Raw genomic sequence first — 27,487 nt, forward strand, 5'->3', positions numbered from 1 at the left:
AAACTAAGAATTTAAGATGGAAAAATGAGTGAGAAGGGGAGAATCATTCTTCATGCATTACCATAATTGTAGTTCAGCTCTCGCCTAAATGGGGGAAATTAAAAGACAGATTTTGGATAAGAATAGGTGAGAACCCTTATATTGCATTGAGAAATGCTAAATAACATTTAATGCTCCTTCTGTGAAGGTAACAGGACATTAACCATTAGTGAAAAAAAATCATTCCTATAGTCAGTATTACCTTTCTCAATGAAGAGACACGTCTCTGTTCCCCAATAAACACCACATCAGCCAACCCAGAGTTATCCAGCAACTCCCAGTCACTATTTTGTATTAACAGAGGTCTTTCACATTGCAACAATGTTTTGCTTTAAACGTATAAGAAAAGTATTCCACCATCTCATTCACTAATCAAATATAAGGGAGGGGGGAAAAAGAAACCCCAACAGATAGTAAATTTAAAGCGTAAGGTTGACATCTCAGTCATTTTTCCTTTAGTGCAAGATATTTCTTTGACCTATCAACTTAAAATTGATTGTATAACTCCTCAGATATGCATTAAAACACATTCCGTTGTTGTTGGCTTCCGTTCAACTGACAAAATACACTATGGAGCATAAAAAATATTTATTCAGCCTAATCCAACATAACTATAATTTGTAATACTAAAAACAAGATTTACAACATAGTAACCAAAGTAATGACTTTCTGCCACCACTTTAATCATCATATAATCCAAACAGTGTTTCTGTAATGATATTTTTACAGTAGCTTCAAGTTTCAGTGAAGACAATTATCTCATTCCATAGAACAAGTTTCAAGACTGGTAATTTGCATCATTCAATTCTTCATGAGACTTTAAAAAACAGTAATAAATTGGCTGGAAATATGTACAGTGAAGACCACTGAAAAGCTGTTTTCTCAAAATGAGGAATTCCATAAGAAATATGTATATGTTTCAAGACTATCTTACACAAAGCAGCAACTTTTCCAAGGTTGCCACTCTATCTAAAGTTTATATAAAAGTGACCCCACTCTAAGACAAATATAATCAGCAGACTTGCAAGATTGTAGCAGTTCTTCAGTTACAGCAAGGATCTCAAAGTATTTGATATGGATCAAATGTATAATTTTCCATACCTGTAGTTTTTGAATAGTAGGTGGCCATTATATACACTTTATACAGTCCTAAAATATTACATCTCAGTATTTAAGACAAATATACTATAGAAAAGGTACCATAATTTGAGTTTTTTTTAACATACATTATTGCAGTCAAATATTAAATCCACTCTGTATTTCCTTCATTTCTGGTGAAAAGAAATAGTTACTTAGGAATACTTCCACTATTTTTTTCTGTTTATTTTTTTTAAACCTGTCTCCATGCATTTGACATCCTATCAAGAAGAAGAAAAAAACCTTTTGAGAGCAACAAATTGTTGTAAAGAGAACTTCTAGTACTAACTTGAGGTTAGATCTGATATGAATATTAAACGGCCATGTTATATTTGTCAAAATTTAACTTTGGAAAACAGTTAATTTCTGTTAAGTTTATTAAATACCTGAAATAACTGAAGTGCTAGTGTCTCCGTCAGCAGGATGCTTTGAACATGTTCTAACAGTAAAGCTTACTGTGCAAATAAACTAACTTAGTTTATTACACATTTAAGATTTATCCTTAGTCCTTTACAGAACAGAACCAAGTTGTATTCAGCTGTCTAAACTGCTGGTAATGTCTTAAACTCAGTACCCCAGTGTAGCATTGCCCCCTTTCCAGACGTTGTTCCTGGCTATCCTGCCAATACAGATAGCTTGGGCAGAGAAAAGACTTGTCCAGATACAGGAGCTGAGCCATGCCCTCAGATGCCGAAGTTGAAACTGAAAGCTGTAGCTTTCTTCTAAATATAACTTTAGCATCCATTGTTTCCTCATATTTTTCCTACTCTCTTTACTTGTACATATAACTTAAATAACACAAAGGAACATGAGAATAAACAATTGCTCTAATACTTAACTAGAAAGTGATTGAAATTCACTTCCCCCATGTAATTACTTTACTGCGAAGAAAAAAAGAAAGCTCTCTAGTACCAGTTACAAAACAGTAAAAAAAAAAAAAAGCCATGAGAAAACAGTAGGCATTGCAGAAGATATAACAGGACAATAAAAGTTTTCAGAAATACAGTAGTGGCTGGAAGCCACACTGATTTCAAAAGCTTGTACCTAGGTGACTAAAGCTGACATACAAGTCCTGTAGAGTGATCTATCTCGCACTCTTTCTGTCCAGCCATTTGTGTATTGTGCACTCCCTGTTCCACACCAGCAAAAAAACAAGAAAATCTTTATTGCCTGATGTCCCACAATTACTTTCCCTTAGTAATGATTCATTTCCTTTCTTAAAAAAAAAAAAAAAAAAAACAACAACAACAAAAAAACCCCTTCATTGTTTGAAGTACTGAAATGGATGACAGCCCGGGTATGAAAACACAGTATTAGAAAAGGCATCTGGACATGGCCTATATTAATTACATAATTTAAAGTTTTTGTTGTGTAGTTAGTACTATTTTTTTCACCCATTCAGCAAATTGGCTCAAAGAAAGTAATTCCAAAGCCTGTTGCTCAAGAGAAATACCCCAAAACAATGAAAGCAAGTCACATTCTTAGGTTCAGTGATTACTGAAAGGATATACCCTGCCACAAGACAGTGCTTTATTATATTCAAAGAAAAAAACAGGAGCAGCAACTTATCACAATTCTCCACTACTGTGCAATAATGGAACCAGTACAACATGGAAACCTGTTAGGTGAGACTGTATGACATCAGATGATCACAGCCTTATGCACCTTCTTGCTCAGGATAATTTAAAATTTTGCGGTGAGCTTGGCGCAAATACTGCTGTTGTTTGAAGTAAACCTTAAAAGCTCCTTTTATAGCAACAAAAGCAATTCCACCCTGAAATAAAAAGAGATTTTGAAAGCCTGCGAAGTTCAGCATCATATCGTTGCAAACGTTCTTTGTAAAAGAAAACTTATTTAATAAGGTTTGCTTTCTAATCAAACAGCTTTTTCTTTTGAAGTTAGCTAATTAGGACAATTCCAAATGATAACAACAGTTTTCTGTCACAATACGGTACTACAGAGGTCCAGGTTATATATAAAGGGATTATACAAAATAGACTACAGATATTTTTGAAAACTTTTATCTCCTTGGGAGTTCAACATATATTCTAAAAGTCTATTATTCTATTTCAAAAACTAAGCAAAACAGTTATTTATCTGCTTTTTTCCCCCTTCTTTGAATAATCATAAATGGCACAAATAATATTTGTTACCATTCCGTAAACAGACTGTGGAGGAGGGCACTTGCTAAAAACAAGCATAAAGTGAAAGAAAGCCAATTTATTGCTTTTAAGGTTTTACCCTGCATTCATCTCAAGTCTTCAAAGAAGAAACACTAAGCAACCTTTAGCCTGCATGAATGGTTGTAACACTGGTGTTTCTTCCACATGTTACAATTGAAAAAAAAAAACCTACCAAAAAACCAACCAAACAAACAAAACAAACCAACTATTGAAGTGACAGTCAGATCTACCAGGGATGCCAGTTCACAAAACTCAATTTGCTTCCTCTTGAAAAACTGCAAGCCTGAGAGACTATTCACAAAGGAGATTTTTTTCATCTACTTGTTCTTCTGCCTTCATTTAAGGTGTAAGAAATATATCTTTTCACTCTTATTTCAATAAATTAATTCTTCCAATAAGTCAACAGAAGCTAATCTGAAAAGGCTGATAATACAAAACCCTAGTCCTCACTTGCAGAGCTTGTTCTTAGAATATACTGATTGCTCATCTACTGTTAAGATCTGCCTAGCACAGTACCAGACAGAGGTTTCAGCCTTGTCTAGGTTACTTTAAGTCACAGGGGAAAAAAAAAAAAAAGTCTCTCACATGTAATGCTTGCCCACTGCCAAGACAGACAACTTCAGAAAAATCTCCTCTACCCTTAATCAAATGCCACTCTTAAGTTCTAGTTCAATTTACACTTTAGTTTCTTCCCACTCCACAGCACTTTACAATCCTATATAACTATTCATATAGGAAACAATAGAGTATCTTACCAAGATTGTCCTTTGTAAATTTGAGTTAACACTGCTGAACATCAGCTTGCCAACTATTGTGGCAATAGTAGGGAAAACTAGAGCTCCACATAGAATACGTGTAGCAGAGACATGATCGGCCAGTGGGTTGGCCTCTGCTGGAATACGAGGAACAGGACAACCAATGCCTAAAGGGATGAGAGCAGAAGAAGAGATAATGCAGACACTGCCTCAAACAGAACATAGGAGGAACTAGTCCTGCCCCCTTCTGCTTCATTATAAATCTACAGTGCATCAGCATAGATATTCAGTTTAATTACTTTGATAACTCACCCTCTTTTCAGCAGATATTCCATTACAATTAAGTCACTACATTCATTTTTACTTTCAAACAAGAAACCGTTATTTTTAGTAGTTTCTTTCGTTACCAAACCCTTAACTGAAACCACCTTTCTGTTCCTATTGCCCCACCTGCCTCACTAGGTATTGTATGACCAAAATCAAAATAAAACAAACATAATAGAGGGAAGGTATAATCACCCATACTTAAAGATGGTAAAAACTCACATCCCTGTCTTCTAGATGGAGAAACTCAAACTTGGTATTGCCTTTTAAAATTAATTCACATTACCTGGAAATATGCTGTTCAAAATTTGTAGCTTATTAGAATATTTGCGCCACAGTCTGAGCACATAGTCCTCCCAGCGAATCATCTTGCCCAGTATTAGCATGACTGGGATAGTGGGAAGTCCAATCAAAAGAAATAAAGGATCAGCTCTCTCCATAACATCAAGACCTTCTTTGTGACCCACAACCTGATAAATACGTATAGAGTGGAAAAACAAACAAACAAGAAATACAATTTTAAGTTTGTTTTGGGGAGGGACTGACCACACATTTTAAGATAACAAAAAACCTTTCAACTACTGTACTCAGTCTTCCTTTTGCATCCTTGGCTGTTTATCAAGCATAATGCAGACGAGTGAGCTTCCTGCCCTAGTGTGCATGTCATTACTCTTGCAACAGAGACCTGTAACACAATTCTTTTCCATCTCAGCAAAAGTTTCATGTCCTTCTGCATGCATGAGTAAAAGCATAAACATCTGAAGTATGAAAACAAAAGGCTTTCCACAGTGCATACAAAAACTTGAATTTTTGGATGATTAATTCTATACTCGATTAGATCTTGCTCTTTAAAGGATAAATTGTATTTCAGGATGTTTTAAATTAAAAATCTCTTAATTAGGAATCCTCTATGCAAGAGAGATCACACTGTATGTAAACCAGAGGAAAAAAGCTAATTCTTCAAACCTACGATCTAACCACATATCTATAACAACATAGGTGTGAAGTTGTAACCATGCAATTGCTTAACTGGACCCACAGCTTGCCTGTGCTTAAGGCCAGATTCTCATTTCAAAAGTAAAGCAACCATAGAGAGGAGTGTTTAGTTTTCAATTTTGTTACGTAGTTCTTGAGAAGCTATAAAAGATCATAGAAGTTACTGCAGAAAAAGGCTCAGTATAGCAGTTTTCAGAGAGACAAGGACTAGTCCATTTCACTAAATTCCAGTTTTATCCCTACAGATGCTTGCAGTGTCCCTGTAAGGGACACAAGAACAAGATACTGGGAAATTCATAGATTTCCAACTACAGAATTGTACATGTCACCCACTGGAATGGAGGAAGTCTTGTAAGTCATTTTATATCACTTTCATACAGTCATTTGACACAGGTACCAGGGAGACTGCATCAACTCATCTGGGCTCAAGTTAAAATGGTTACCATATACATTTTTGCTACAAGTTCCTATACAAACAGAATCAGATACCATTGGGCAGTACCACACAGCTCAAGAAAAAGTAGTTCCATATAACTTGCATGGATAATGACTAGGCTTTATATATAAAATAAGTTACAATTCTATAGTGTAACACAGAATTAATAAATGCATCTGTACACTACTGTGTATAACTGAACTGCATCAGAATACTTTTATACTTTCAGGCAAAACACAGGTTATAGGCTAAATACAGGAATCAACTAAAATGGTAACAAAGGTCCTGCTAGTTGTACAGTCTATGAACTTTAGTCTTGTAGTTGATATAGGACAGTTGCGAACAATCCGTCAACATTTTTCTTGTATTCAAACTGGAAGTCCACAAAAACTGAAGTAGAAAAATTTTTTTTTTCAGCTAACATACATTCTGAAATAATCAAAATATACTATTAAAATGAAGTTGTTTGCATTTGTTGTGTATGCATGAATTGCATCCTTCAAAACACACATTTTCCCTCCTATAAGGAAAGGAGCTGGGACTGAAAAATTCTCCATGTAACCAGCAAAATTGTTCTGCAGATAAAGAAGAGATTAATCTCATATTTCTTCTCAAGACTAGGAGTTAGACTACCAATAGCCCTGTGCTAATGGTACTTTTTCTTAAGAACAGAAGTGGGTACATCAGTCTATCATATGCAAGGCAGCCAGTAAAAACAGTAGCGAATTTTCTTAGCTGTAGACCAACCCAATTTGAACAAGCAGAATGGGCTTTATACAGTATGATTGCTTAAGAGTAAAAAGCTTTCTATCAACCCCCCTTGAATATACGTGCTAACTGCATTGAAAGCAACGAAAGTAGCAAAGCCACATTTTAAGCTAAGGGAAGAAAGGAGTCTTTATTTTTTTTAATTTAAAAGCCTTATTTAAAAGCCTTGCTCTCAAGGCTTGTAAGATGTAGAAGAGAAAATACACATGTACCTGCATCACTGTCACAGCTCCATATGTAACTGCTGTCCAGTATATGGAGCCCACCATTATTCCAGCTGCAGCAAATGGACATGCCTTTGAGATCAGTCGATCTGCAAGATCCAAAACGTAAACAACTGGACCTATGACAGAGGAAAAGTAAGGTTTCAAGATGCAGATATAAGCATATTGAAGAAAGCTCTCAGCGCCTGTCACTGACAAGAAAGCACAAACTTGGCAAAATACAAATTTGACACACCACGTATGCTGCTTATGAGAGCATACAGCTTAAAAGCTACTGAGCTGAACTTGTAACTTCTATGTACTATGTCATTCATTGAAACATCTGACAGAAATATACTCCTAACAGCACTAATTTACCCTGCTGAAGTTGACTAAGTCCCTTTGCATCTCTTGGGTCAGAATAGTTTTGCTGTACTAGCTATTTTAAGCTCAGTGATTTTTTTTTCTATGTTAGATATTTTTCAAAAAGCTAAAATAGCAATTAGTTATTATGTACTCCATAAACTGATACCTTTGCCTACAAATGCTGTCACTAAACTTTATCCCACTCTATAGCAAAAAGTAGCAAAGATTCATTCCACTAGAGAAGTGATGTGTTCAATTCAGTATTTTTAGGGTTACCTCAAATATTGGAGGAAAAAATCCCTTTCCTTTAGAGCTGTTGACAATACATAGTTTCATTGTTTATTGACAACTCCACTTTCAAGACTTGCACAGAGCAACACATCACTCATGCCAACTTTGATAAACAGGGCATACTCACATCTTTTCTTTTGAAGACTGCAAGAGAACCAGCAAAGCAAAAGCCACAAGTTGAAGAGTCTGGAAAGCATGCATTGAACTGAAAAGTAGCTATCACCATGACCATGTTCCATGCTACTTTTGTGTTTGCCAGACTGCTAAATATCAGTAGAGAAGTAGCAATTTTATTTTGTGTTTTACAACAAGCTCTTTAGGATATTACACGTGTTATCAGAAAGTGAACAGTTGGTGACTACTTTTTTTGCATACTTTTCTTGCTGAAAAAATTGTGACTCCCATTTCATGATTGAATTGGCTATGCAAGACAACAGTGGGCATGCTTTCCAAACAAAACAGAACACAACACCCAATACCAACACCAATTCTAGTCAGCTGAAGCCAGCCAATGAAAACAAGTAACTAGTTCACTTACATGTTCCTGTTATGTTTATCAACACTAATATTCTTGAAAAGCACTCCCAAATTCAGAGCAATATTTTAGATAACATTTGTATAGTAATACCACCCAGAGACCAGATGCAGGGATTGCAACTTTTAACTGGTGTTTGTGCATGTATCATACTGAAGACCCACAATGTGAGCATATCTAACTTATGTCAAGTCTACACATAAGTAATTGTAAATAAGGCTAAGCTATGTATCAATCTAGTAGACAGTTTTGTGCAACTAACTTTGGCAGAATGTTGCTTAATTAGCTTCTTAGCTCTGGCAGAGAATCATGTTTTACCCTACTACTATACTGTAAGTTAGTTACCCTTCCATGCATCTTCTAGTACAGAATGTGTTGTTTTGGTAAAAAGTTCTAGTTTTAAGGGCAGGAAGCATCTTCCTTCACACAAGAAAACACCTCATCAGCACCCTGTTTCGAATACATCAATTGATGTAAATTAGTCATTAAGAAGCTGACAAAGTTTCAGAGCTAATGTACTCTCAAGATGAGCAACTTATTGTTGAATAGCTATGAAATTTCGTGGTTTTTTGAAGGAATGCTTCACTCAACATATAAATTTGTTGCACAACCAGTTCAACTGTATTAATAGTTATGTTTAACTTTCCAGGACAAATTTAAAAGATTGCTGGGATATTTATGAGCGTATTGAAATAGCAACAAGGTCATAACTGCAAGTGCTAAATACACAGTTGTTTGCATATCTTGATAGCTTCCCACAATCAGAGGAAAGTTTAGTGCACTATTGGGAAAATTTACACCATTCTTTTGAAGGAGGTAAAGACAAGAGACTGCTCCGCCTCCTCCCCCCCACGCCCCCCCCCAAAAAAAACCACCACCACAACTCCCCAGAAAACCACACACAATCATTATATTCTACAAGTCCTGAAGGGTAACACAAAGCACTGAAGCTTGCCTTACACATCTTGGCAAGGTGGTATGGCAACAGCAGAAGTCTAAGATAAAATATTAACAGATTACACCCACTGATCCCAATCACGAAAGAAAGCACACTACAGAATTAAGTACAGAATTCTGAGCTAGAAAAAAAAAAAGTTCCACTAAACTTTAATTATCCCTTTAGGGTAAAAGTAGTGAGAAAGGAAGGCAGAACCAATCTTTAAAGATGATATTAAGGAAGTACAAAAGTGAAAAAATCTCAGACATACACATGAAAGAACAAAATACAGTAATATTTTTCATGTGTTAAAAACAACCATGCATTAGCAGAAGTTTGTCTGCCAAGTTTGGTTTTCTTATTTATTAAAATGAAATAATAATAATAATGAAACATCTGGGTTTTAAGCAGTTATTCCACAACAAAAAAGGAAACACTTCACTGGAATGCAAACCTTTTTCCAGCAGTACATTAGAAAAGTCTTAACGTAGTTTAAGTTTTTGAACCATGATATGTCATGGAAACTTGGTTAGTTGCTACATCTTACCTGCTCAAGAAATTTAGTTTTTTGAATGGCATGACTAGTAATGTGTTTGCTGCAGCACAAGGAAGGGGCTACTGCTAAGACTGCATGAAATCTTACTGTCTTAACTTTGCCTTGTGTGACCTTGATTGATTTACAGTTGAGTTCTGATGTAACAGTTCTGGGTTACTAAAAAGAGCTATGAAAGGGCACAACTGTCCCACCTGCTTGAAGTACCTCAGGTCATAACAGAGGCTGGATGAACCCAAGATGATTTTCCTGGTCTGCTATAGACTTGTGTAAAATTACATATGCCATGTTAAATTTTATGCCTCCCTTATCTCTTTACCATGGAAAAAGCTGGTATTGAGAGAGAAAATAGATCAAAAGATTTCAAGATGCCTGCATGCAGAGCTGAAGAGTCTCATGCAAGAATTTCAGGCCAGATTTATCAGAATCTAGGAACATTAGTATTTTGGCATCATAGCATTCAAATCAAGTATGCCTCAAATGGCAGGAACAAATGAGAAGGCCTGTTATTTTTTCTGTGCATGCATCTTAACCAAACTACAGGCACTTTATTCCCATTCCCAAAACCTTCAAGTTCTGTGGTATATTTTCATTGTCCAGATATCAAAACACCCTCCCCTACACACCAAAAGCAATGCTAGTTATCAACACCTGATGCCTTCTTCACAGCTACCTTACAACAAAATTGACTCAAAGACTGATATGTCAATTACTTACTAACAAGTTATCGTGCTGTTTTACATTTTCTTGGACACAGATAACATACCAGCCAGTTTTCTCCCCCCTTAGCAATATGTATCATCACTCAGAAATTTCCTTTCAGCTCAATATTTTCAGCTCAAAGTTGTCAATAAAACAGAGGCTCCAAGCATTAAAAAAAGCAAAGAATTAGGAACAATATACAGAAACAACCCATTATGATTAAAATGATGCACATCTTACCTAGCTTTGGAAATACTATTAAATATTCTGCATTGCACTGAGGACAAGCAACTCTAGCAGTACTGTTTCCTCTTTGCTTTTCATCCACCCAGCGCTGTAGACAAGTCTGATGAACCCACTTCGTAGAGCCCCTGCACCTGCAAGGTCTCACCCACTCTGCTGTCCGATCATCCTCATCGGTAGCAAAACAAACCCAGCAGCTTCTGAAATTACAGGAAGAAAAAAAGATATTTTTGCTACTTTCAAGTGCTAAACTTTCATATGTATTTTTAGAAAAGGTATACCTAGAAATGATGCTTGTTGCTTCATTCCTAATCACCAAATACACAGGTTTTTTCTTTTTAACCACAGTCTTGTCCTGCAGTATTAACAACATAATATCACAGGCAGCTAAGCAGATGCTTTTAATACATTCTGAATTACTAATTTCAGTTTTTGATTATTTATGGATTAAAAAGCATTGCAACTGTAGCTCAGCCTTCTAATAATTAAATGCATGAAATGCTTAATTGTATTATCAATTATCTCCTTCCACACTGAGCATTTTGTAATTTTTTTAAAAATGAAAAATATAAAATCAATGCAGCAGTTTCAATTAGGAAAATAAATCCAATCCTCTTACATGACATAACCTTAATGCAAATGATTCGATGCAACAAACCCTGTAAATAAATGCATCCAACTGCAGTTTTTATGGAGGGACGTGTTAAGGTGGTTAACAAAACTTCTGCTCTCCCCTCCTCTAGAATTTGTCAGCTGTTGACCTTCTTCCTCTCCTTTCAGGTTTCCTTGAAACAATTTTTGCCACATCGCTGCTGCTCAACTATACCTCACCTTTATTGCATCACCCCCTCTTGTTTCCATAACCTCTGTAAAACAATACAATACTACTCACAGCATTGTTCATCTTCCACAGTTTTGTTCTTGGCTCCACACATTCATTCCACATTCAACTTAAGTCTATATTCATAGCTTATACTTTCATTTTTCAGCCAAGAACTTCACAACAGAGCTAGTTAAGCCTGTGGCTGCCAGTGAGGCCAAATGCATTAAAGCCACAGAAGTCAAAACCATACTCAAATAAAGACAGATTATTTAACTAGTGAATATGTCCATGAGCGCCTCACAGAATAAATTATGTTCAAGTTTCCTGTTAATAAGAAAATCTTCATCTTTTCCTTAACTGATTCATCTAATTTCCTGCCAGGTTATCATAACTGAAACATGAAAGACTTATGAGAAGGATAACAAAATCCTTTACAGTCTTAAGCCTTTAACAAATCATGAATAATGAACAGTAAATTCCTCATGTTTTTGTCATCACCTTTATCCCTTTCCATTGAATGCATCTGTAGCAGAAAGAGCTAAATAAAACGATTTCAAAACAAGCACCTTGGCTCCTACCACATTTTCCATTTTCTTGTACTGAATAAAATATGACCTTGATTCTTACTACTGAATGAGGTTGCTACTCAGATAACCTGAAATAGAAAAGGCTGGCAAGGCAGAACAAAGCATTGTTTCTGATAGAAACAGAAACCTTTTTACCTTGATGACTTTTCTACAGAGCCAAATCAATAATACTGATGTATTTTTCTATACTTCAGTGGTATTAAAAAAAAAAAAAAAGCAATTAAGAGCAGCACAACACACAAAAAGCAGAACAGTATCATTTCAGATTGGACTATAAGATTACAAACGCTTTTAGATTTTGGTCCCCAGTACCTAACAGTTGTCCAGACTCAAAAAATTCCATTCTGACTCAGAAAAAGTAATTGCATCCATTTTATTTTCGACTGAAGATAAATTCCATTCAGGGAACTACGCACATAAAAAACGAAGTAGATAGATAGAAAGCTGTATTAAAGATCAGAGAGCCTACACTCCAAATGTTATACAAGTAATCTAGAAATCCATAGCTTGCCTAAGAAGCAGCTTCTCCAAACAATGAATTCTGCATCACTAAGGAAGTTGCTCTGCTATAGCAATAGCACTAACACACCAGGAAGATCCTCCCATACCAGCAGACATACCAACAGGCAGACTGCTGTTTTACTGGGTTGTACTCTGTTTGAATAATACTTTTTTTCCCTCAAATCAGCATTAGATGGGAAGAAGGATGGGATCCAATTAATGTTATTGAAATCAAATCACCTCAGTCTGTGGGAGCTGAATTAGTCGTGATAAAGCTTTGTTTTCATGCAGGAAACACTACCACAAGCAATACAAACATTTTAAAAGCAGTACATCAGTTGTACACCACCAGTAAAGAGCTCTCAAAAATCTTCAAGGCCCAATAAGCCCAGCAGACATCCTTGTGTCCGCAACACTTAATGGAAGGTGATTTGTGAGACTAGGACAACACAGCTGTTTATAGTCCTGTTCCACCTATTCAGTGCTTCAAGAGAATTAAAAAAAAGTCTTGGAATTTTTCCCTAAGGATCAGTGGCAAACACACAAGAACTTCAAGTACAAACAAAACTTCTGAGAAGAAAATCCTTGCAAGACTTTTAGCAGGACCTAGCACTTATCCATGAGCCAAAAATCATTTTCCTCCCATTACAGATCCTTCATAAAATACAAGAAATCTCTACAGGAAAATTTTTCTTCACATTATAAAGCATACCATTTTTCCTTGAAGCACGAATTCACTGTTACCTTAGTATCAGAATAAAGCATCCTTACTCTGCTAAGCACTGAATACTTACTGCAATTGAATTTTTTAAAAGTGAAAAGGCTGCTGATAGCAACAACAGCATTGAGCCAATGCAGTAACAGGTGAAAGCATGTACTGGGGGATGTGACTGAAAGCACTGCAATAACTTGCCACGAAAAAGCACTGTTCCAAAGGAATAACCAGAGTCAGCTATTTGCAAAGTAATTTTCCATGAGCTTGTAAGTTTTTAATGCATAGACGATACTGACAGATTAAATATTACTAATTAATAGTAATAAGCTTCCGATTAACCTACTGACTACACTCTAAGTACTGTAAAATCATACATAAGTGGGAAGACCAAGATTTCAAAATTAAAGGGAGTTATGTAGCAGCACACAACATAGGTAAGCTGCTTTGCAACTCATTTCAGTAGAGGAACACAGTAAGCTCTTTTCTCAAGAAGCGGTGAAACAGTACATTGCAAATACTCTACTAAGCACTTCCTTTTCCTGAGTTGGAAGAAAGCAGCAGGAAGATCTTGTGACCAAAGAATGGCCTTCTAGCACAAGAGACTACAAGCATGGCCTATGTGTCTGATAAAAGCTATCAAGCAGGTAGTGCCACTTACCATGAGATATGCTAGCTTACATCATGCTTCATGGGGAAGAGCAAGTGTTAGAAGAGATGAACTCAGTTGCAAAGTCTAAACCATCATGAAGACTTCAGCAGCAGAATGCATAAGACCTATCCGACACAATGGTTGAAGCTGGTTAGCAGAGGAAAACTGAAATTGCAGCAGGATTAGAGATGGAGTGCTGCTATCTCCCCAGTGCTTTCCAGTTCTCCAAGAAGAAAATGCCTTCATTTTCAACCTGAGTTCTGTCTATCAAACTCCAGAAAATCTCACAGTGTCCTAAGAGAAAAAGAAGGGCTCACATCAGTTGAAAAAAATGAGTCCAGAAAGACAGCAGTGCAACGCTGCTCTAGTGCATGACACCAGCTTTATATGCTCCATCATGACTTCCACCAATCTTCTTTAAAGCAGAGTGGCATAGCAGCTATGTGCCAACTGGGATCATTCAGCTAGAAAGCATGCTGTCCCCTTGGAACCAAGCGTAACTACTAAATAAAGTTCCTGAAGGTCATATGTCTTAATATCCTGCCATCCCTGATCAATAATATGGTGTAATGCTAAGAAGAGAAGCTGACGTAGCCTTTAATACAAAAGTATTTTATCAAAAAACAGCCAGGAAAGTTTAAATAGATAATATCATAAACAAACACGTGGCCACACAACTGTGGTATCCATATAAAAACTGACTTCCTCTAGCCAGAGGATGGCATTGTTTAAACTAGATTTTAAGAAGCTTTTCAATAATATATTTCTTTTCTTTTTAAAAAAAGCCTACAGATGACTAAAACCCAATAAGCAGTCAGAAAAAAGCATAGAAGCAAAACAAAATAACTACCCAGAAAGCCTACCAGAGATCTATCAATTAACAGAAGTTCAGCTTATTTATATGCTGTGAATAATAGCTCTGATTAAGGAGAAAGTGTTTACTCTTGAGCTAACTGAACTATATAAAGGAAGAGATATAAGTAAAAGACAGTTCACAAAATCCTGCTGGCAACTTCCTAGCTTGTGGATAAAATTAAATCTTGGACTACCAGCCACCATCTATTGTGCTTGAATCATTCCTTACACGTATACAAGGCCTTCGCTTCTATTTAACCTGGACCAAGAAATCCCCCATAGATTTAGTTATTATACATTCAAGTTCTTTTAAGTTCTCACAGGGTTTGGGGACCTATTTTATCAAAAAATTTACACTACTGGTTGAAGTAATAACCTGTAGCCTTGCTGCAGGTCTCTAAATACAGAAAGAACTTTGCTGTTACAAACATTTCTCTTATTGAAGTGGAGAGGAAAAGCATGGCTATCCTAAAACTGTGCAAATGACAAATCAGGCAAAACTACAACTCATAACAAGCACCTTATTACTGAAATATTACACATTTTTACTAATTAAGCTGTCATTACTTTTTAGCAGCTTAGCATACACGTCCAGCGATCTAAGACACTAAGCAACTGCTAGGGGGCAGTAACATGGGAATCTTACCACCAGATACAAGAAATAGAAAATGAATAAACCCAACAGTGGGGGGTGAGATCACAAAGCTGGCAAACAAATTACTTCCAAAACAGAAATATGGGTTTATTTTATTATTATTCAAAAAATGAAGGCTGAATAAGAAGTAATGGTAATACATAATATTACTAATATGTAATGCTACCAGTGTAATAATACAGTGGCAAAACACCTAGCAAATTATGATTTAGCGGTCACCTAAAAATACTTCCTTCAGTATTCATTTAAACATCTTAATCATGTACTAATTGTTTGCAATAGCTGCAACATAATACAGCAGTATGTCTGAAAGCTCTGATTAGGAAAATGAAAACCAGAAAAAATTCTTTAAACATTTCAGCTTCTCTCAGTGCTGAACTGCAGAGCAGCATGATATGCATGTATAATAGCTATAGTAAGAAATTAGAGGAGATAGAATTCGTATACTAATATTTACTCTGGCTGTAGAAAGCAAAGCAGGTAGCATGCTGAAGATAGTACAAGAACTCCACATGGCAGGAGGACCACAGTGTTCTCCAACTGATAACATGACCTGCTATTAAGGTAGGACACCCAACTCTCAACAGGCTAAACTATCTGATTTGTACACCAATAAGAGATTAAAGAAGAATGGATTATTACGAGGCTGAAAAACTTTGTTCTAGCAACACTGCCAGATGTAGCAGAGGAAGACTGAGTAAGACTTCAAAGTAGATTTAAAAGTCATTCTTCCTGTAATTCATCTGCAATCTACTGTATTGAATTCTTACACCAATGTCCACTCTCTAGGGACACATTACACACTTCACTATGTGCTAAACTTTGATTTTCAACTGTTTCCATGGTTTCCAATGCACAAAATTTACTTGCCAGACAATAAAAGCATAGCAAAACAAGAAGTCATGTATCTGTCAAACTTTAGTCATTTGAGGCCCCCTGGGAAAAGCATTTTCAACTATACTCTTGATCAGTCATCATGACCCGGATTCTGCACTTTGAGGAAGAAAAAAAGATTAGTAGCACCATTGCTTTCAGCAACTCAGTCAATACACTCTCCAGTCAGAGGGTGACAACACTTCAGTCAAACCAATGCATAAAAAATGTTGGTGAAAAAGCATTTAATCAAGAACAATGCACAGAAAGTAACTGAGGTAGCTCTCCATCTTATAATAGTCAATTACGAGAGATAAAGAGAGGATAAGGAAAGGTTTGACTGAAAAGAAGTATCAGTGCAGGCAGCAGCAAATTGATCTGAGACTCTAAAACACAGGAGGCTGCTTCTTAGTAAGAAGGAACTCAAAGCATGCTAAGGTATTCTACTTAGATGCTCCTATTGTTTAATTGCACATTCAGAGGATACCCTAGTCAGTGTTTCCAAAAAACAGCTTTCTGACATTCCCAGAGAATTTAAAAATATGTGCTAACTGGGGCAAACCTTGATAACAAAACAATCCTGTATCAAGAAGCTTGCTTGGAAGTGCTGGCCATGCACCAAGGATAGGTATCGCTGTGCAACCGCTTCACGCTTCATCAGAATCCTATCAGCTGCACCCTTTTATGAGCAACAACTATATTCATTTATCCTCTATTATTGAAGAAAGAAACGTTGAGTTGACTTAACAGAACTTAACCATTATTCCTTCAAGTTCTTAGTCTAAGGACACCAAACATGATTCTACATATCTCCTGGAGGATTTACTTTTCCATAACAGAAGGTTAGCACCTACTTACATTCCCTTATCAAGCACTAACCATATCTGTGTGTTCCCAAATATTGCTATGAAGATATTTCTAATATGCTGTTTTAATCTGGAATGTTAAGTACAACTGTCAGTCTCAAGATTAAGATGAAAATATGTCTTTTCTCTTTTTAAAAAGCATTGAACTCTGTACAACAGTTTAATTTGCACTGGAGGAAGTAGAGAAACTGCATCAGAAGAATACCAATATTGGTGTTTGTGGTACATGTAAAAAGTAGGTGGTAGATGTTACAAACATCAGAAGCAACATAAATAGAGAACAGAACTTTGACATGCCTAAAATCACAGCTGTCTCGACATTAAACCACTACTGTGACAAGCAAATTATAAAAGAAATGCAAACTTTGATTCCATTCAGAGTCTGCATTATGCAAGTTCAAACTTCTGCATCAATCTTCCAGTATCACACACCTAATGTAAAAATAAAAATCTTTTAGGCACAGTACAGTTAAAAGTAAACACATTAGATTTATCAATTAAAAACCAAGCTTATGGCTGTCCACATTCCATTCTCAGTTCCATGATCAAAGCAGTATTTCCTGTTACTTTCTTCCAAACAAAGCAGAAATAGAAATTAGGGTCTTAAAGATGCAAAAATTGTCAGGAAGTCTCCAGGCAAATGGCTTTGAATTCAATAGCTTATATAATAGATGCTATTACTCAAGTTATGTTCTCAGTTTATAATTTCTATTTTTTATTATAGAATTTACAGTATGTGAGAGAGCAAATGAAAATGCCCTCGAAGAGACAGTCATCTTTTACCTTCCTAATATTCGTAACAAAAATTAAAGAATGAGACATCAAAAAGTCACCTAAAAAAATCTCAATTCGGTATGGATTTTAAACCCCAAGAAGAGAGATTCTTGGGAGGCAATCAGTTTAGGAGCAGCTACACATATTTGGCAGGTATTAAAAATTTGGAAGAGTCTTTAGTAAATGCAAACCAAGCTCCAAGGTGTCTGATTGTAACATTAAGTAACTCCCCAGTACTCTCAAGCTGACTGCATGACTCACCAGCAGAACAATCACAAGCATACAGCACACGGCCTTTGTAATAGCACCCTTCATAGAAGGCTACCTTATGTTGGCATGTTTTAGTCCAATATAAAATGCTGACTTCTGAACAAAGTACTCTGATGCCAAGTGGAGGCATTCATTAACAGGAAAAACAAATGAGGGCAGAACAGAAAGCTATGTAAAGACACTTTAAAAGAGAAGGTCTATTTCACATTTTCATGCATAGAACTCCCTATCCTCTCTACAGTAGAGTACCAATGAACATTTGGTATATTCACTGCCACTTAAAGTTTTCATTTAAGATCTTCTAAAAGTAATATTTTAATCTTGTAGTTTCTTTTTTTTTCCTCCTGAAATTATACATATTAAAATAGTTACTTGGTATATTTGTACTAGTTGACACAAGTTTTAACTTCAGCAAGCACTGCAAGCCACCATGCCAAGGGAAACAATCACAGCTAAGCACTATTACAGAGACCTAAGAAGCTATCAATAAGATCTTTCATACAGCCTTTTTATATGTAAAAGATGAAAATACTATTTGAATACCCTCAAAATGTATATGGGGTATTAAGATTTTCAGTACCAAGGATGATAAACAGCTTCTTGGGAGTTTCCTAACCCTAAAATCAGAGAGCTAATTGCCTACTGTCTGCAGGTAGAACTAAGCTCTTAAGCCATTAAGTTTAAAACATTCAAGTTTGTATGTAAGCCTATCAAAGCACATGTCAATATGGAAATACTATACACATACGACCAAAGTCTCAAGGTTAAAAAAGCTTTAAAATAACATCCTGACACTTTTACACAGATGGACAAAAGGCCTTTTAAAGGTTTGCAATCAATTTTGGCTTATCTTTCCTGATAGAACAAGGAGGCATTACTTTCAGAGCAGTCCTTGTATACTGGAGGGAGAAGTGGTCTTCAGACAGTAAGAAGAATACCACAATCACTACCATGAAACAAACAGAAACCAGCATTTTGAAGCCTGAATATAACCAAATCGTAAGAGCAATCTGCAGATAGTCCTTCTGAAGTCAAGAGAATAAAGCTTAAAAATAAGAGTACATTTTAGCATTATGGCTCACATTAAGGTAAAAATAGGCAATGACATTGCTAGAAAAAGCCACTGTGTGGATAAGCATTTAGATTTTTTAAGATAACAGACTGACCAGACTACCAACAAAATATGAATTGGAAGTTATCCAATGAAGTTTTATGATAACTGCAAAATTCTTTAAAAAGAAAAAATATATATATGACAGCTTCCAGGGCTATTTCAAATGACTCAAATCCATCACTTCAAAAACAAACACTTTAAAATGAAGCAAATGTACACATTATTTATGCCTAAAAACACAGCTATAAAACTCCATTTAACAGGCAAATGACACAGGAAAGAATTAACTATGAAGACTGCTCTAAAAGTAATGCCTCCTATTTTATTACATTGGCCCACAAAGTCAAAAGCAGAGGCTGAACATTCCCACCAACATTCCATAACATGCTGTTGCTGGGTGACAGCAGCAGAGCGGCAGTCTGACAGAACAGCATCTCACATGTGGAAGTGCATATGCAGCAAAGGTGTGTCATTGAATTCCTCTATTTGGGAACAATGGCACACACCCACCGACATTCATCAACATTTGCTGAATATCTAAGGAGACCAGTGGATATGAGTGACTACGTTGAAAAATCACATTTTGTAGCTGTCTATTCGCTCTATGAAATAGCGTTATTGTGCTCTTTGCATGTGTTCTAGTTTCCATGAAAATCAATAGGAAGCATTGCTTTCAGAGTGACCTACGTACTTAAAAGATTACGTTACTAATCAAACCTAGTACCAAAATCTGACAAAGTTCAACAGCTTATCTTCCAACATTACCCAGAAAGAACAAGAGTCTGGAGCATGCACAAAGCAGCCAGAACACCTGACAAGGCAGCTAGAACATTTAGAAGTGTTCAGTTGGAAGAACTACTGTTAAACAGTGCCAAGACAGGAAGTTCATAGGACCTAACTGAAAGAAAACAAAACAAAAAAACCTTCCTTCTTTTTTAGCCTATTTTTAAAGCGATATTTAAAAGGATAAAAAGGACTCAGTTCATGATACTGGCATACCAAGCACAATACTTTCACTGTAAAGGTTCAAGATCCTCATACCACTCTGAGTACAACATTTCTGTGTTATTTCCTCTTGCATTCTTTGTGTAGCAACCCTTCAGCTAAGTATAAAGTCCTTAGCTAGAAATTTCAAGTAAGGAATTCATTACACTGTAACAGCTTTTTACTAGAAAGGTGGCATTTGTTAGAAATGTGGTCCAGACTAAAATTATCCAGGAAAAATAACAAAAGATGAGCACAAGAAGAAAGTCACACAGTTGTACAACCTAAGAGCCAAGTAAAGAAGCCAGATGTTATCTCTCACAAATACATATTGAAGAACTTGATCTAAGAGCTACCACCCTTACATACAAAGTAGTGCATACATTCAGATCTACAGCAATAACTTATTCCTGATACAATAGTACTTCACCATTCTCTGCAAATTCTCAGTGTTATCACCTATGTATCAGAAAAAAACAAAACAACTTTTTCCCTCCCAATGACAAGTATTAGACACCACTGAAAGCACTATTGGCTGAAAAGCTATTTTCTGCATCCCTCATCATGAGATTTCAATTTGATTTAACAGTATGTGCTCTGTGTGAGATGATAATACATTAACTCATAAGCTTTTCTGTATGCACTTGTTACTGCTACCCAGGGCAACAACTACCTATCATTAGCATCAATGATAACAGCATGAAAGAGAAGGAATTTCTGTTCGTCAGAATCCCTACAAAGGAATCATTTGCAGGTTATGTCTCCTGATGAAAGGTTTTTCTTGATAATCACTACATACAACACAAAAGCAGTTATGCACGATCTCGAGAAACACCAGATGAAGGACCAAGAGTTTCTTGTAAAGTAACCATACTCCATAACCCCAGTATGTAATAGAAAACTTACACTGACTGCATTTTGAGGCCTTGTTTACTCCAAGATCCTTCTACTTGTACTGTACTGAGTCCTGAATTAAATACAAATCCTAAATACTTGGCACCTTCTTACCATTTCCATTCATTGTTTCCCACAATGCTGTTTCTAAAGCTTCCTATTCTGAGTCTAACAAGCTTGCATGAAAGCTGCAGTCTTTCTTCATACCTTTTTCTATGCTTCCTACGTACTTCAAACTTTTCCCCTATTGTCTTTGTTGTTAAGCAAGCCAGGAACACCTTCCAATTATTTTACATTACCAACTCTTACTCCAAATTTTCTAGGAAGTCTTTGGAAAGGGCCAGAGATGCATCCTTTCAGCTTTGTGAAACTGTAGTTCACAAGAACATTAAACGTGCATCGAACCCCAGATATCCATATCCAAACGAAGAACAGTGAACTGGTTTGGCTGCTAGTTAACCAATTTCCTTCTTCGTGAACGCTCACCTAAACTTTTCACGACTTCTCCCACTGCTTTCTACATGCCATTTGGTTTTAACAGTTTTTCATTAACAGTAAGCTTTGCCAATACTGGGAAGACCCTAAAATCTGTTCCAGCATAGAAGAAACATAGAAGAAAAAAAAAAAAAAAGGACACTTAAAAAAAATGTAAGCTTAAAAAAAAATACCTGCAAAGACATCACAAAGGATTCTAGATTCTTGCATGACACAGTCCCAAATGCTCATATAAGCACAGAAGAAAAGCTTCAGTTTTATTAGGCAGTGTCATCTAATTACATCAATTTACTGTTTGCAACACAGATAAATACCACCTGAGACATTTCCCACTGAATTAGGACCTCATATTATGTTAAAATAGCCACAGACAGCAGGGCAACCATTTCAGAACATAACAATTTCTTAGGCATCCAAAATAATGAAATATTACATATCATCGCTCATACGAACTTCAGGAAGAAGATGAAATTTAGTTTCAGGTGTGTAACATTCTTCCTGATCTTCCTCGTTCTTCCTTCATTCTACACAATAGTTTTACCACCCTCCTCCTGCTCATTTGTCATCCTTCACCATCTTTTTATTCCCGATATTCACAGGAAGTAAAACAGAATACTTCCCTTGCAGTGCTTTACAAAAAAAAAAAAAAACTTATCTCCTTTCTGTTACTTCTTGCCAAAACTCTTCCAGTTCCCAACTCTTAGCCTCCTTAACATCACTTCCCAGGTTTTCTAAAACATCAACAACAAGCTTTCCCTCTTCCTCTGTCCTCCAACAACTCACTTTTAGTCTTTTTCTACATCGGACTGAAGTTCCTTATCCTCACCTTCCAGGCAGTGCAAGCTCTGCCCTCGCCTCCCACAGTTTATCTCTCCATCACCTGCCTGATGACAGGCTGTATTTTACTGAAATCCTCTTTCCTTACAGAAGGAAAAAACCATCAGAACATCAGAGTTTGGTGGGTTTTTGTTCCTTTTTTTTTTTCCTCGACAGTTCTTTGTGATGAAAGTGTGATGGGTTTCTCAGTAGGGAAGAGATTCCTTGTGGGTTCCCACCTTCAGAAGCACCGGGCAGTCACACCTCCGGCACTACCAGCCCGGTTGCTGCCCATACGTGCAGGTCCCAAGAGCTTCCTGGATGACTCAATGCCCCACAGTGGGAATCTCAAATTCTCAGCAGAACAGGGTGAAAGCGTTTCGAGTGCAAGTACACGTAAACAGTGAAAGTAAGCATAACAAAAACAAATGCCTTTTCTCCCCTAGAATTAAGTCAGAGGGGTTTACAGGTCGGACTTTTTAGCAGCGGCTCAAAAAAGAAAATACAGGCTTCTTCAAAGCCGACAAAGCTAGTAACAGAGCCCACGAGGCCCGGCTAAACACACCTCTCCCTTCAAGGCTTCCACGAACGCACCAAACGCTTCCCATGCCTGCGTTACCTCCCGCACCCACAGGAAGCCGGCAGCCCCTGCAGCCCGCACCGCTCTCCCCGCAGCCCGCTCCAGCCCCGCCACGCTCTCCACGCTGACGTACGGCCGAGCTTAACACGGCCCACACCACCCGTGCCACGGCGAACCTACAGATACGCTACCGCCGCCGGCCAGCCTGAGCCTCCCGGAGCCGATCCTCCCGTACCTGTCCATGGTCTGCGGCAGCGCCAGGCCCGTCTGCTCCGACATGGCTCCGGCAGTGGAAGGCGCGGGCCTAGGCGAGGGCCCGCGGCCTGACAAAGGGGCCCAGCGCGGGGGGAGCCGCGCGTCACGCCGGGAGAAAGCGGGGCCGTGCAGCGAGGCCGCCCCCCGCCACGCGCCTCCCTCGGCGGGCGGGACGCGGCGCGCGGAGGGCGCTACGCACGCACGGCGCGGCCTCAGCCGCCGCGGCGCCGAGATGAAAGGCGGCGGTGCCTCTGTGAGGTAAAGGCCGAGCGCAACCGCGACGCCCGTCCCCGCCCTCTTCCCAGCGCGCCTGCGCCCAGGAGGCAGTCGAGACTGCCGGGCACGCCGGGAAGTGTAGTCCCGCTGCCTCCGGGAGCTTAAAGATCCCGTGGGGCACCACCGCCCTCCCCCCCCCCCTCCCGCTTTTCCCCCTATGCTGCTTTTTGCTGCCGCTGCCTAACTGCTGCCCGGCACCACGCGCGGGGCAGGTAGGGGCCGCGCTCGCGTAGAGGGCTCTGATGGGGGACAATCAGCGCCGTGCCCGGCCCCGCGCCCTTCGCAACGGCCGCTCCGGCGCAGGGTGACTGAGCGGACAGCGGCGGGAAGGGCTCTCGCGCCTCCGCTCTCCCTCACGCGGAGCAGCCGTTGCGCTCCACAGCCCCACCCTCACGGTGGCTGAGGGAACGGCGCAGCGCCGCTGCTGTGGGCGAGGAGCTGGAAAGGAGCCGCTGCCGGCTGGCAGGTGCAGCTTCTGCCCCTGGGGGGGAGAGGTGCTGGGGAAGGGCTGTGATCGCGTTGTGTGCTTGTGGCGGCCGTGGCGAGGGAAGTGCCCGGCGCCTCTGGAAGCGGCCCTTTGCTCTCGGGAAAGGCCTGGCGGCCGCTGGCACCCTGAGTGAGCTGTGAGACGGCTGGTGGTAGTGCAGCGCTTCCACTGCTGCTCGTAAGCATGGAGAATAAGTCCTTAAGGGCTTTGAAAAGCCATTGCATCTTCTGAAGTCAATACACGGTAGGATAGTATAACAAGCTGGAACTTTAGAATCTGAAAAGCCTTAATGGAACAAAAGGGCAGACAGCACCTGAGAGCTGCTGCTGTTTGTCCTCTAAGGGCCCGCTCCCACTCCTCCCTCAGCTCAAATGTGCACATATTGGCACACATGGAGAAGTTCTGAATCGTATTGTGTTCCCCACGCAAAGGACAGTGTCGTTCTTTGCAGAGATGCTTCCTACATTTTCAATTCCTAGAAAGGTTGGTTGGTAAAGATCAGCCTCAGGTCTTCCTTCTCAAGTTTTGATGGATGTGTATGTATATCTAATAGCTGCAGCTCTGCTGCATGTAACCAGTCCTCAAAATCTTGCTCTGTTATACTTCATCTGCTGTGCAAGGTGGTAGCTTTCTGGGCCAGCGCCAGACCTGTGCACCCTCTTCAGTGCACATCAGTTCTTGCTTGAGATGAGCAGAATTTGCTTGCTGGCTCTGTACAGCTGCAGAGACAGGAAGGAGACTGCAGAGAATGTACTTCATCCTTTGACCCTGCTGTCGTAGCTAAGGGAAAATCAGTCTGGTTTTGAGTCTTTGGTGGGAGAAAAATATTGTAAAATGTGTGTAAAAAAAAAAAAAAAAAAAAAAAAAGTGGAGTACTGCACTGTTGTCAGATTAGAGAACAAACATATAAGTTGGTCATGCAGTTGGACCCAATTTTATGTACATTATTCTGTTTTAGCTATTGCTTTGTGCCCGACTTTATTTTTCTCAGGTCTTAATTTCCATTTCTCTTTTATTTTCTGGATTTAGACTTACAAGCTGTATTCCATATATAGAATAAGGACAGTGTTGTCTGTTTTCTGATTACCAAAACTATCATCGTCAGGAGTGCTAAAGCAGTTACATTTTGGTGCAGTTTTCCTATAGAAATTATCTACAGAAGCAAGTAGGAAGAACGTAGTGTGCTGACATCCTGTCCGAGAAAATGTATTTTGAACTTTGTCTTAGGACAGTAAAATTCAGTTTTACTTGCAGTACTGAGAAATCTTGTGCATACAGTAGGCTGAGTAAACCATGTGGGCGTGGCTTCCTGGAAGAGAACCTAGTACCCACTTTCCCAATTACAGCTGCTTGTGAAATATTAGAGCAGTACTGGTTACCAGAGTCTGTGGTTCCTAGACTTCATCTGGAATAAATGGATTGTCTGTTGGCCAAAGTAGTGATCAGATCAGCTAAATGCTTGGGTTTTAAGTATTTATTCTGAAATCTTACAAACAGAAGTAAGGAAGTCTATTTTATTCCCAGGATTCTGGGATTTGTACAGGTTCTGTGTTTTTGTTCTGGGGTTGAGAGGATAAGCTAGTTGCCTACCAGTTAGGATAAGGCTATGAGGTTGTGATCAGCAGTAATGATTGTGGGCAATAGTTACCCAAAGAAATGTGACTGGAATCCATCATCACCTGGCTACTATATAAGGCTTGAGAACAGTCTCTCACAAAGAAGGCTGCTTTGCCCCCTGCCAGGGAGGGAGGGATGACAAGAGTGGTTGAAACTTGTGTATTGGGCCACGTGGTAAACATTTGGCAGGTATGTACATCATATGTCCTTGGAAATATGCAACATATAAAAACATGACAGACCTCCTAACATCCTACAAATAGCTCAAAAATCCCCAAATCTCAAAACTGTTTTATGTCTTTTTCAATTTTCAAGACTTTGTTAGGCAGCTTAGGGTATGGAATCTCTATTTGCCTCTCAGAAAGAAAATGTGGTATTAAAATACATAAATAGCCAACAGTTTCTAAATTTGAGAGAACTCTCCTTGTTTCCTGACAGAGCAAAAGTTGTCATTCCATCCTCATCTTTTCCCTCCAACAGGACTGGATATGCAGCTGCTCCATTCAAATGCATTCTTTATTCTGCCCCAAAGTCTCCTTCAATTCACTCTCCCCATCCCCCTTTACTGTTCCTTTTCTTTCTACTTTTTATTTTTATTACATTGGCAGTTTCTGCTATAAACCTCAGGATGGCTCTTGCAGCTTTTTTTTTTTTTTTAATTATTGTTTTCCATATCATCCCTTAATGGAGTCCTCTTTGTTCTGTCCCTCTGATGGTTGTGCTGACTCATTTGGTCCTCTCTCCTTCACCTCATGAGAGCTGCATTTGAGCCTGGAGGGGACTCCCTAAGGAAGACTCCCTTTTGCCAATGCGAAGTGCAGGATGAGGGCTGCTACCAGTTGGGATTTGGCAGAGCTCAGCTTCACTGGTGCCAGCTGGAGGTGGCAGCCATTTTGAATTGAATAAAACCACACACTTGAAGGCAAATACAGAATTAAATGAAAACTACCAAAAACAATATAAGCTGTTAAGAACTATGAGATTTATGCCAGAAAGTCGCATTTTAAAACATTAAATTGTTTGATAACAAACTTGCACAGATTTCATTAAGCTTATCAAAGAAACTCATAAACAATTAACGCTAGAATAGCACGGAGGTATATTAAATATTTACCTGTCCATTTCAGCAGCACTGCTTTAACGCAGTTCTTCTCATCTGACAACACTGCAGCTGTTGGAATTATTCACAATTTTTAACAAAGCTAGGCAGTCTGGCAATATGAAAGTATTCTCTTTTGTCAATACTGCATTTTAACTACTTCAATAACTGCATATAAAATTAAATGGCAAGATCACTTTATATTTTATAATATATAAAATATTTCTAAATAGAAGGAGCCCTCCATTAAGCTCAAATGAGACAAATATAAACTGAGAAAAATGTTTCTACAATAAAACTCAGTTTTTCAGTAACGTACTTTAACCTTCAAGTTAGTTGGAATATTCACTTTGTGACAGAAAGACTGGCATGGGTTTTTAGCTATAGAAGGCTTAAATTACTTCATAATGAATTTTATCAAACAAAAACGCACTCTGTACAATCTTAGCTGAGTTAGCTGGGCTTACTTGAGCTTTTCTTACAATTGTTTCTTTGGAGCTGGCCCAGGTCAAGAAATTCAGGTATCAAATTGAATTAAGCTTTTGTGTTCTGATACAGCTGTTGTTGCTATCTTTTAACTTCCAATTACAAAACAGTTGGCTGGTAGGGGGGAAAAAAAAAGCTTTCCTTCCAGTAGCTAATGGATCTAAAGCTTCCATTAAAGCTTGAATTTCTTTGGTTATGTAGCGCTTCTCTGTTTGTGACTGTTATGATTGCTTTCCTTATCTTAATATTCGATTTGCAATGTGAAGCTGCCTCCTGTCTACTTCCACACCAGTCTTCACAGCATCTGCAGAGCAATGACCCAGAGAGCAAGAAGGGACATAAAGGAGG

The 27,487-nt window shown here is 38.4% G+C and overlaps 2 protein-coding genes across 5 annotated transcripts in view; one reads left to right on the forward strand and one right to left on the reverse strand.

Moving 5' to 3' along the window:
* Nucleotides 1–610: 610 nt before the first annotated feature.
* Nucleotides 611–23,334, reverse strand: MARCH5 (membrane associated ring-CH-type finger 5). Of its 2 annotated transcripts, none has more exons than XM_046942925.1 (6): nucleotides 23,155–23,334; nucleotides 10,466–10,668; nucleotides 6,851–6,951; nucleotides 4,725–4,908; nucleotides 4,115–4,281; nucleotides 611–2,950 (listed from the first exon to the last, which is right to left on the reverse strand). In XM_046942925.1, the coding sequence occupies exons 1-6, from the start codon at nucleotides 23,196–23,198 to the stop codon at nucleotides 2,834–2,836; spliced, it is 816 nt and encodes a 271-aa protein (XP_046798881.1). In that variant the 5' UTR covers nucleotides 23,199–23,334; the 3' UTR covers nucleotides 611–2,833. The 2 variants fall into 2 exon arrangements, with proteins under 2 accessions (XP_046798881.1, NP_001012924.1); NM_001012906.2 differs by having other exon boundaries at nucleotides 613–2,950; nucleotides 6,851–6,981.
* A 54-nt stretch (nucleotides 23,335–23,388) lies between these two features.
* Nucleotides 23,389–27,487, forward strand: part of CPEB3 (cytoplasmic polyadenylation element binding protein 3) — an 88,582-nt gene continuing 84,483 nt past the window's right edge. Inside the window, exon 1 of one of the 3 annotated variants that reach the window (XM_046942991.1) lies at nucleotides 23,389–23,432. The gene's annotated coding sequence lies outside the window, so the exon portion shown is untranslated. Of the gene's footprint in view, nucleotides 23,433–23,600; nucleotides 23,917–27,487 lie in introns of those variants that run through there. The other 2 variants (XM_015288842.4, XM_015288841.4) reach the window with 2 other exon arrangements.

Source organism: Gallus gallus, chromosome 6 (assembly GCF_016699485.2).
Source record: "Gallus gallus isolate bGalGal1 chromosome 6, bGalGal1.mat.broiler.GRCg7b, whole genome shotgun sequence".
NCBI classification, from domain to species: domain Eukaryota; kingdom Metazoa; phylum Chordata; class Aves; order Galliformes; family Phasianidae; genus Gallus; species Gallus gallus.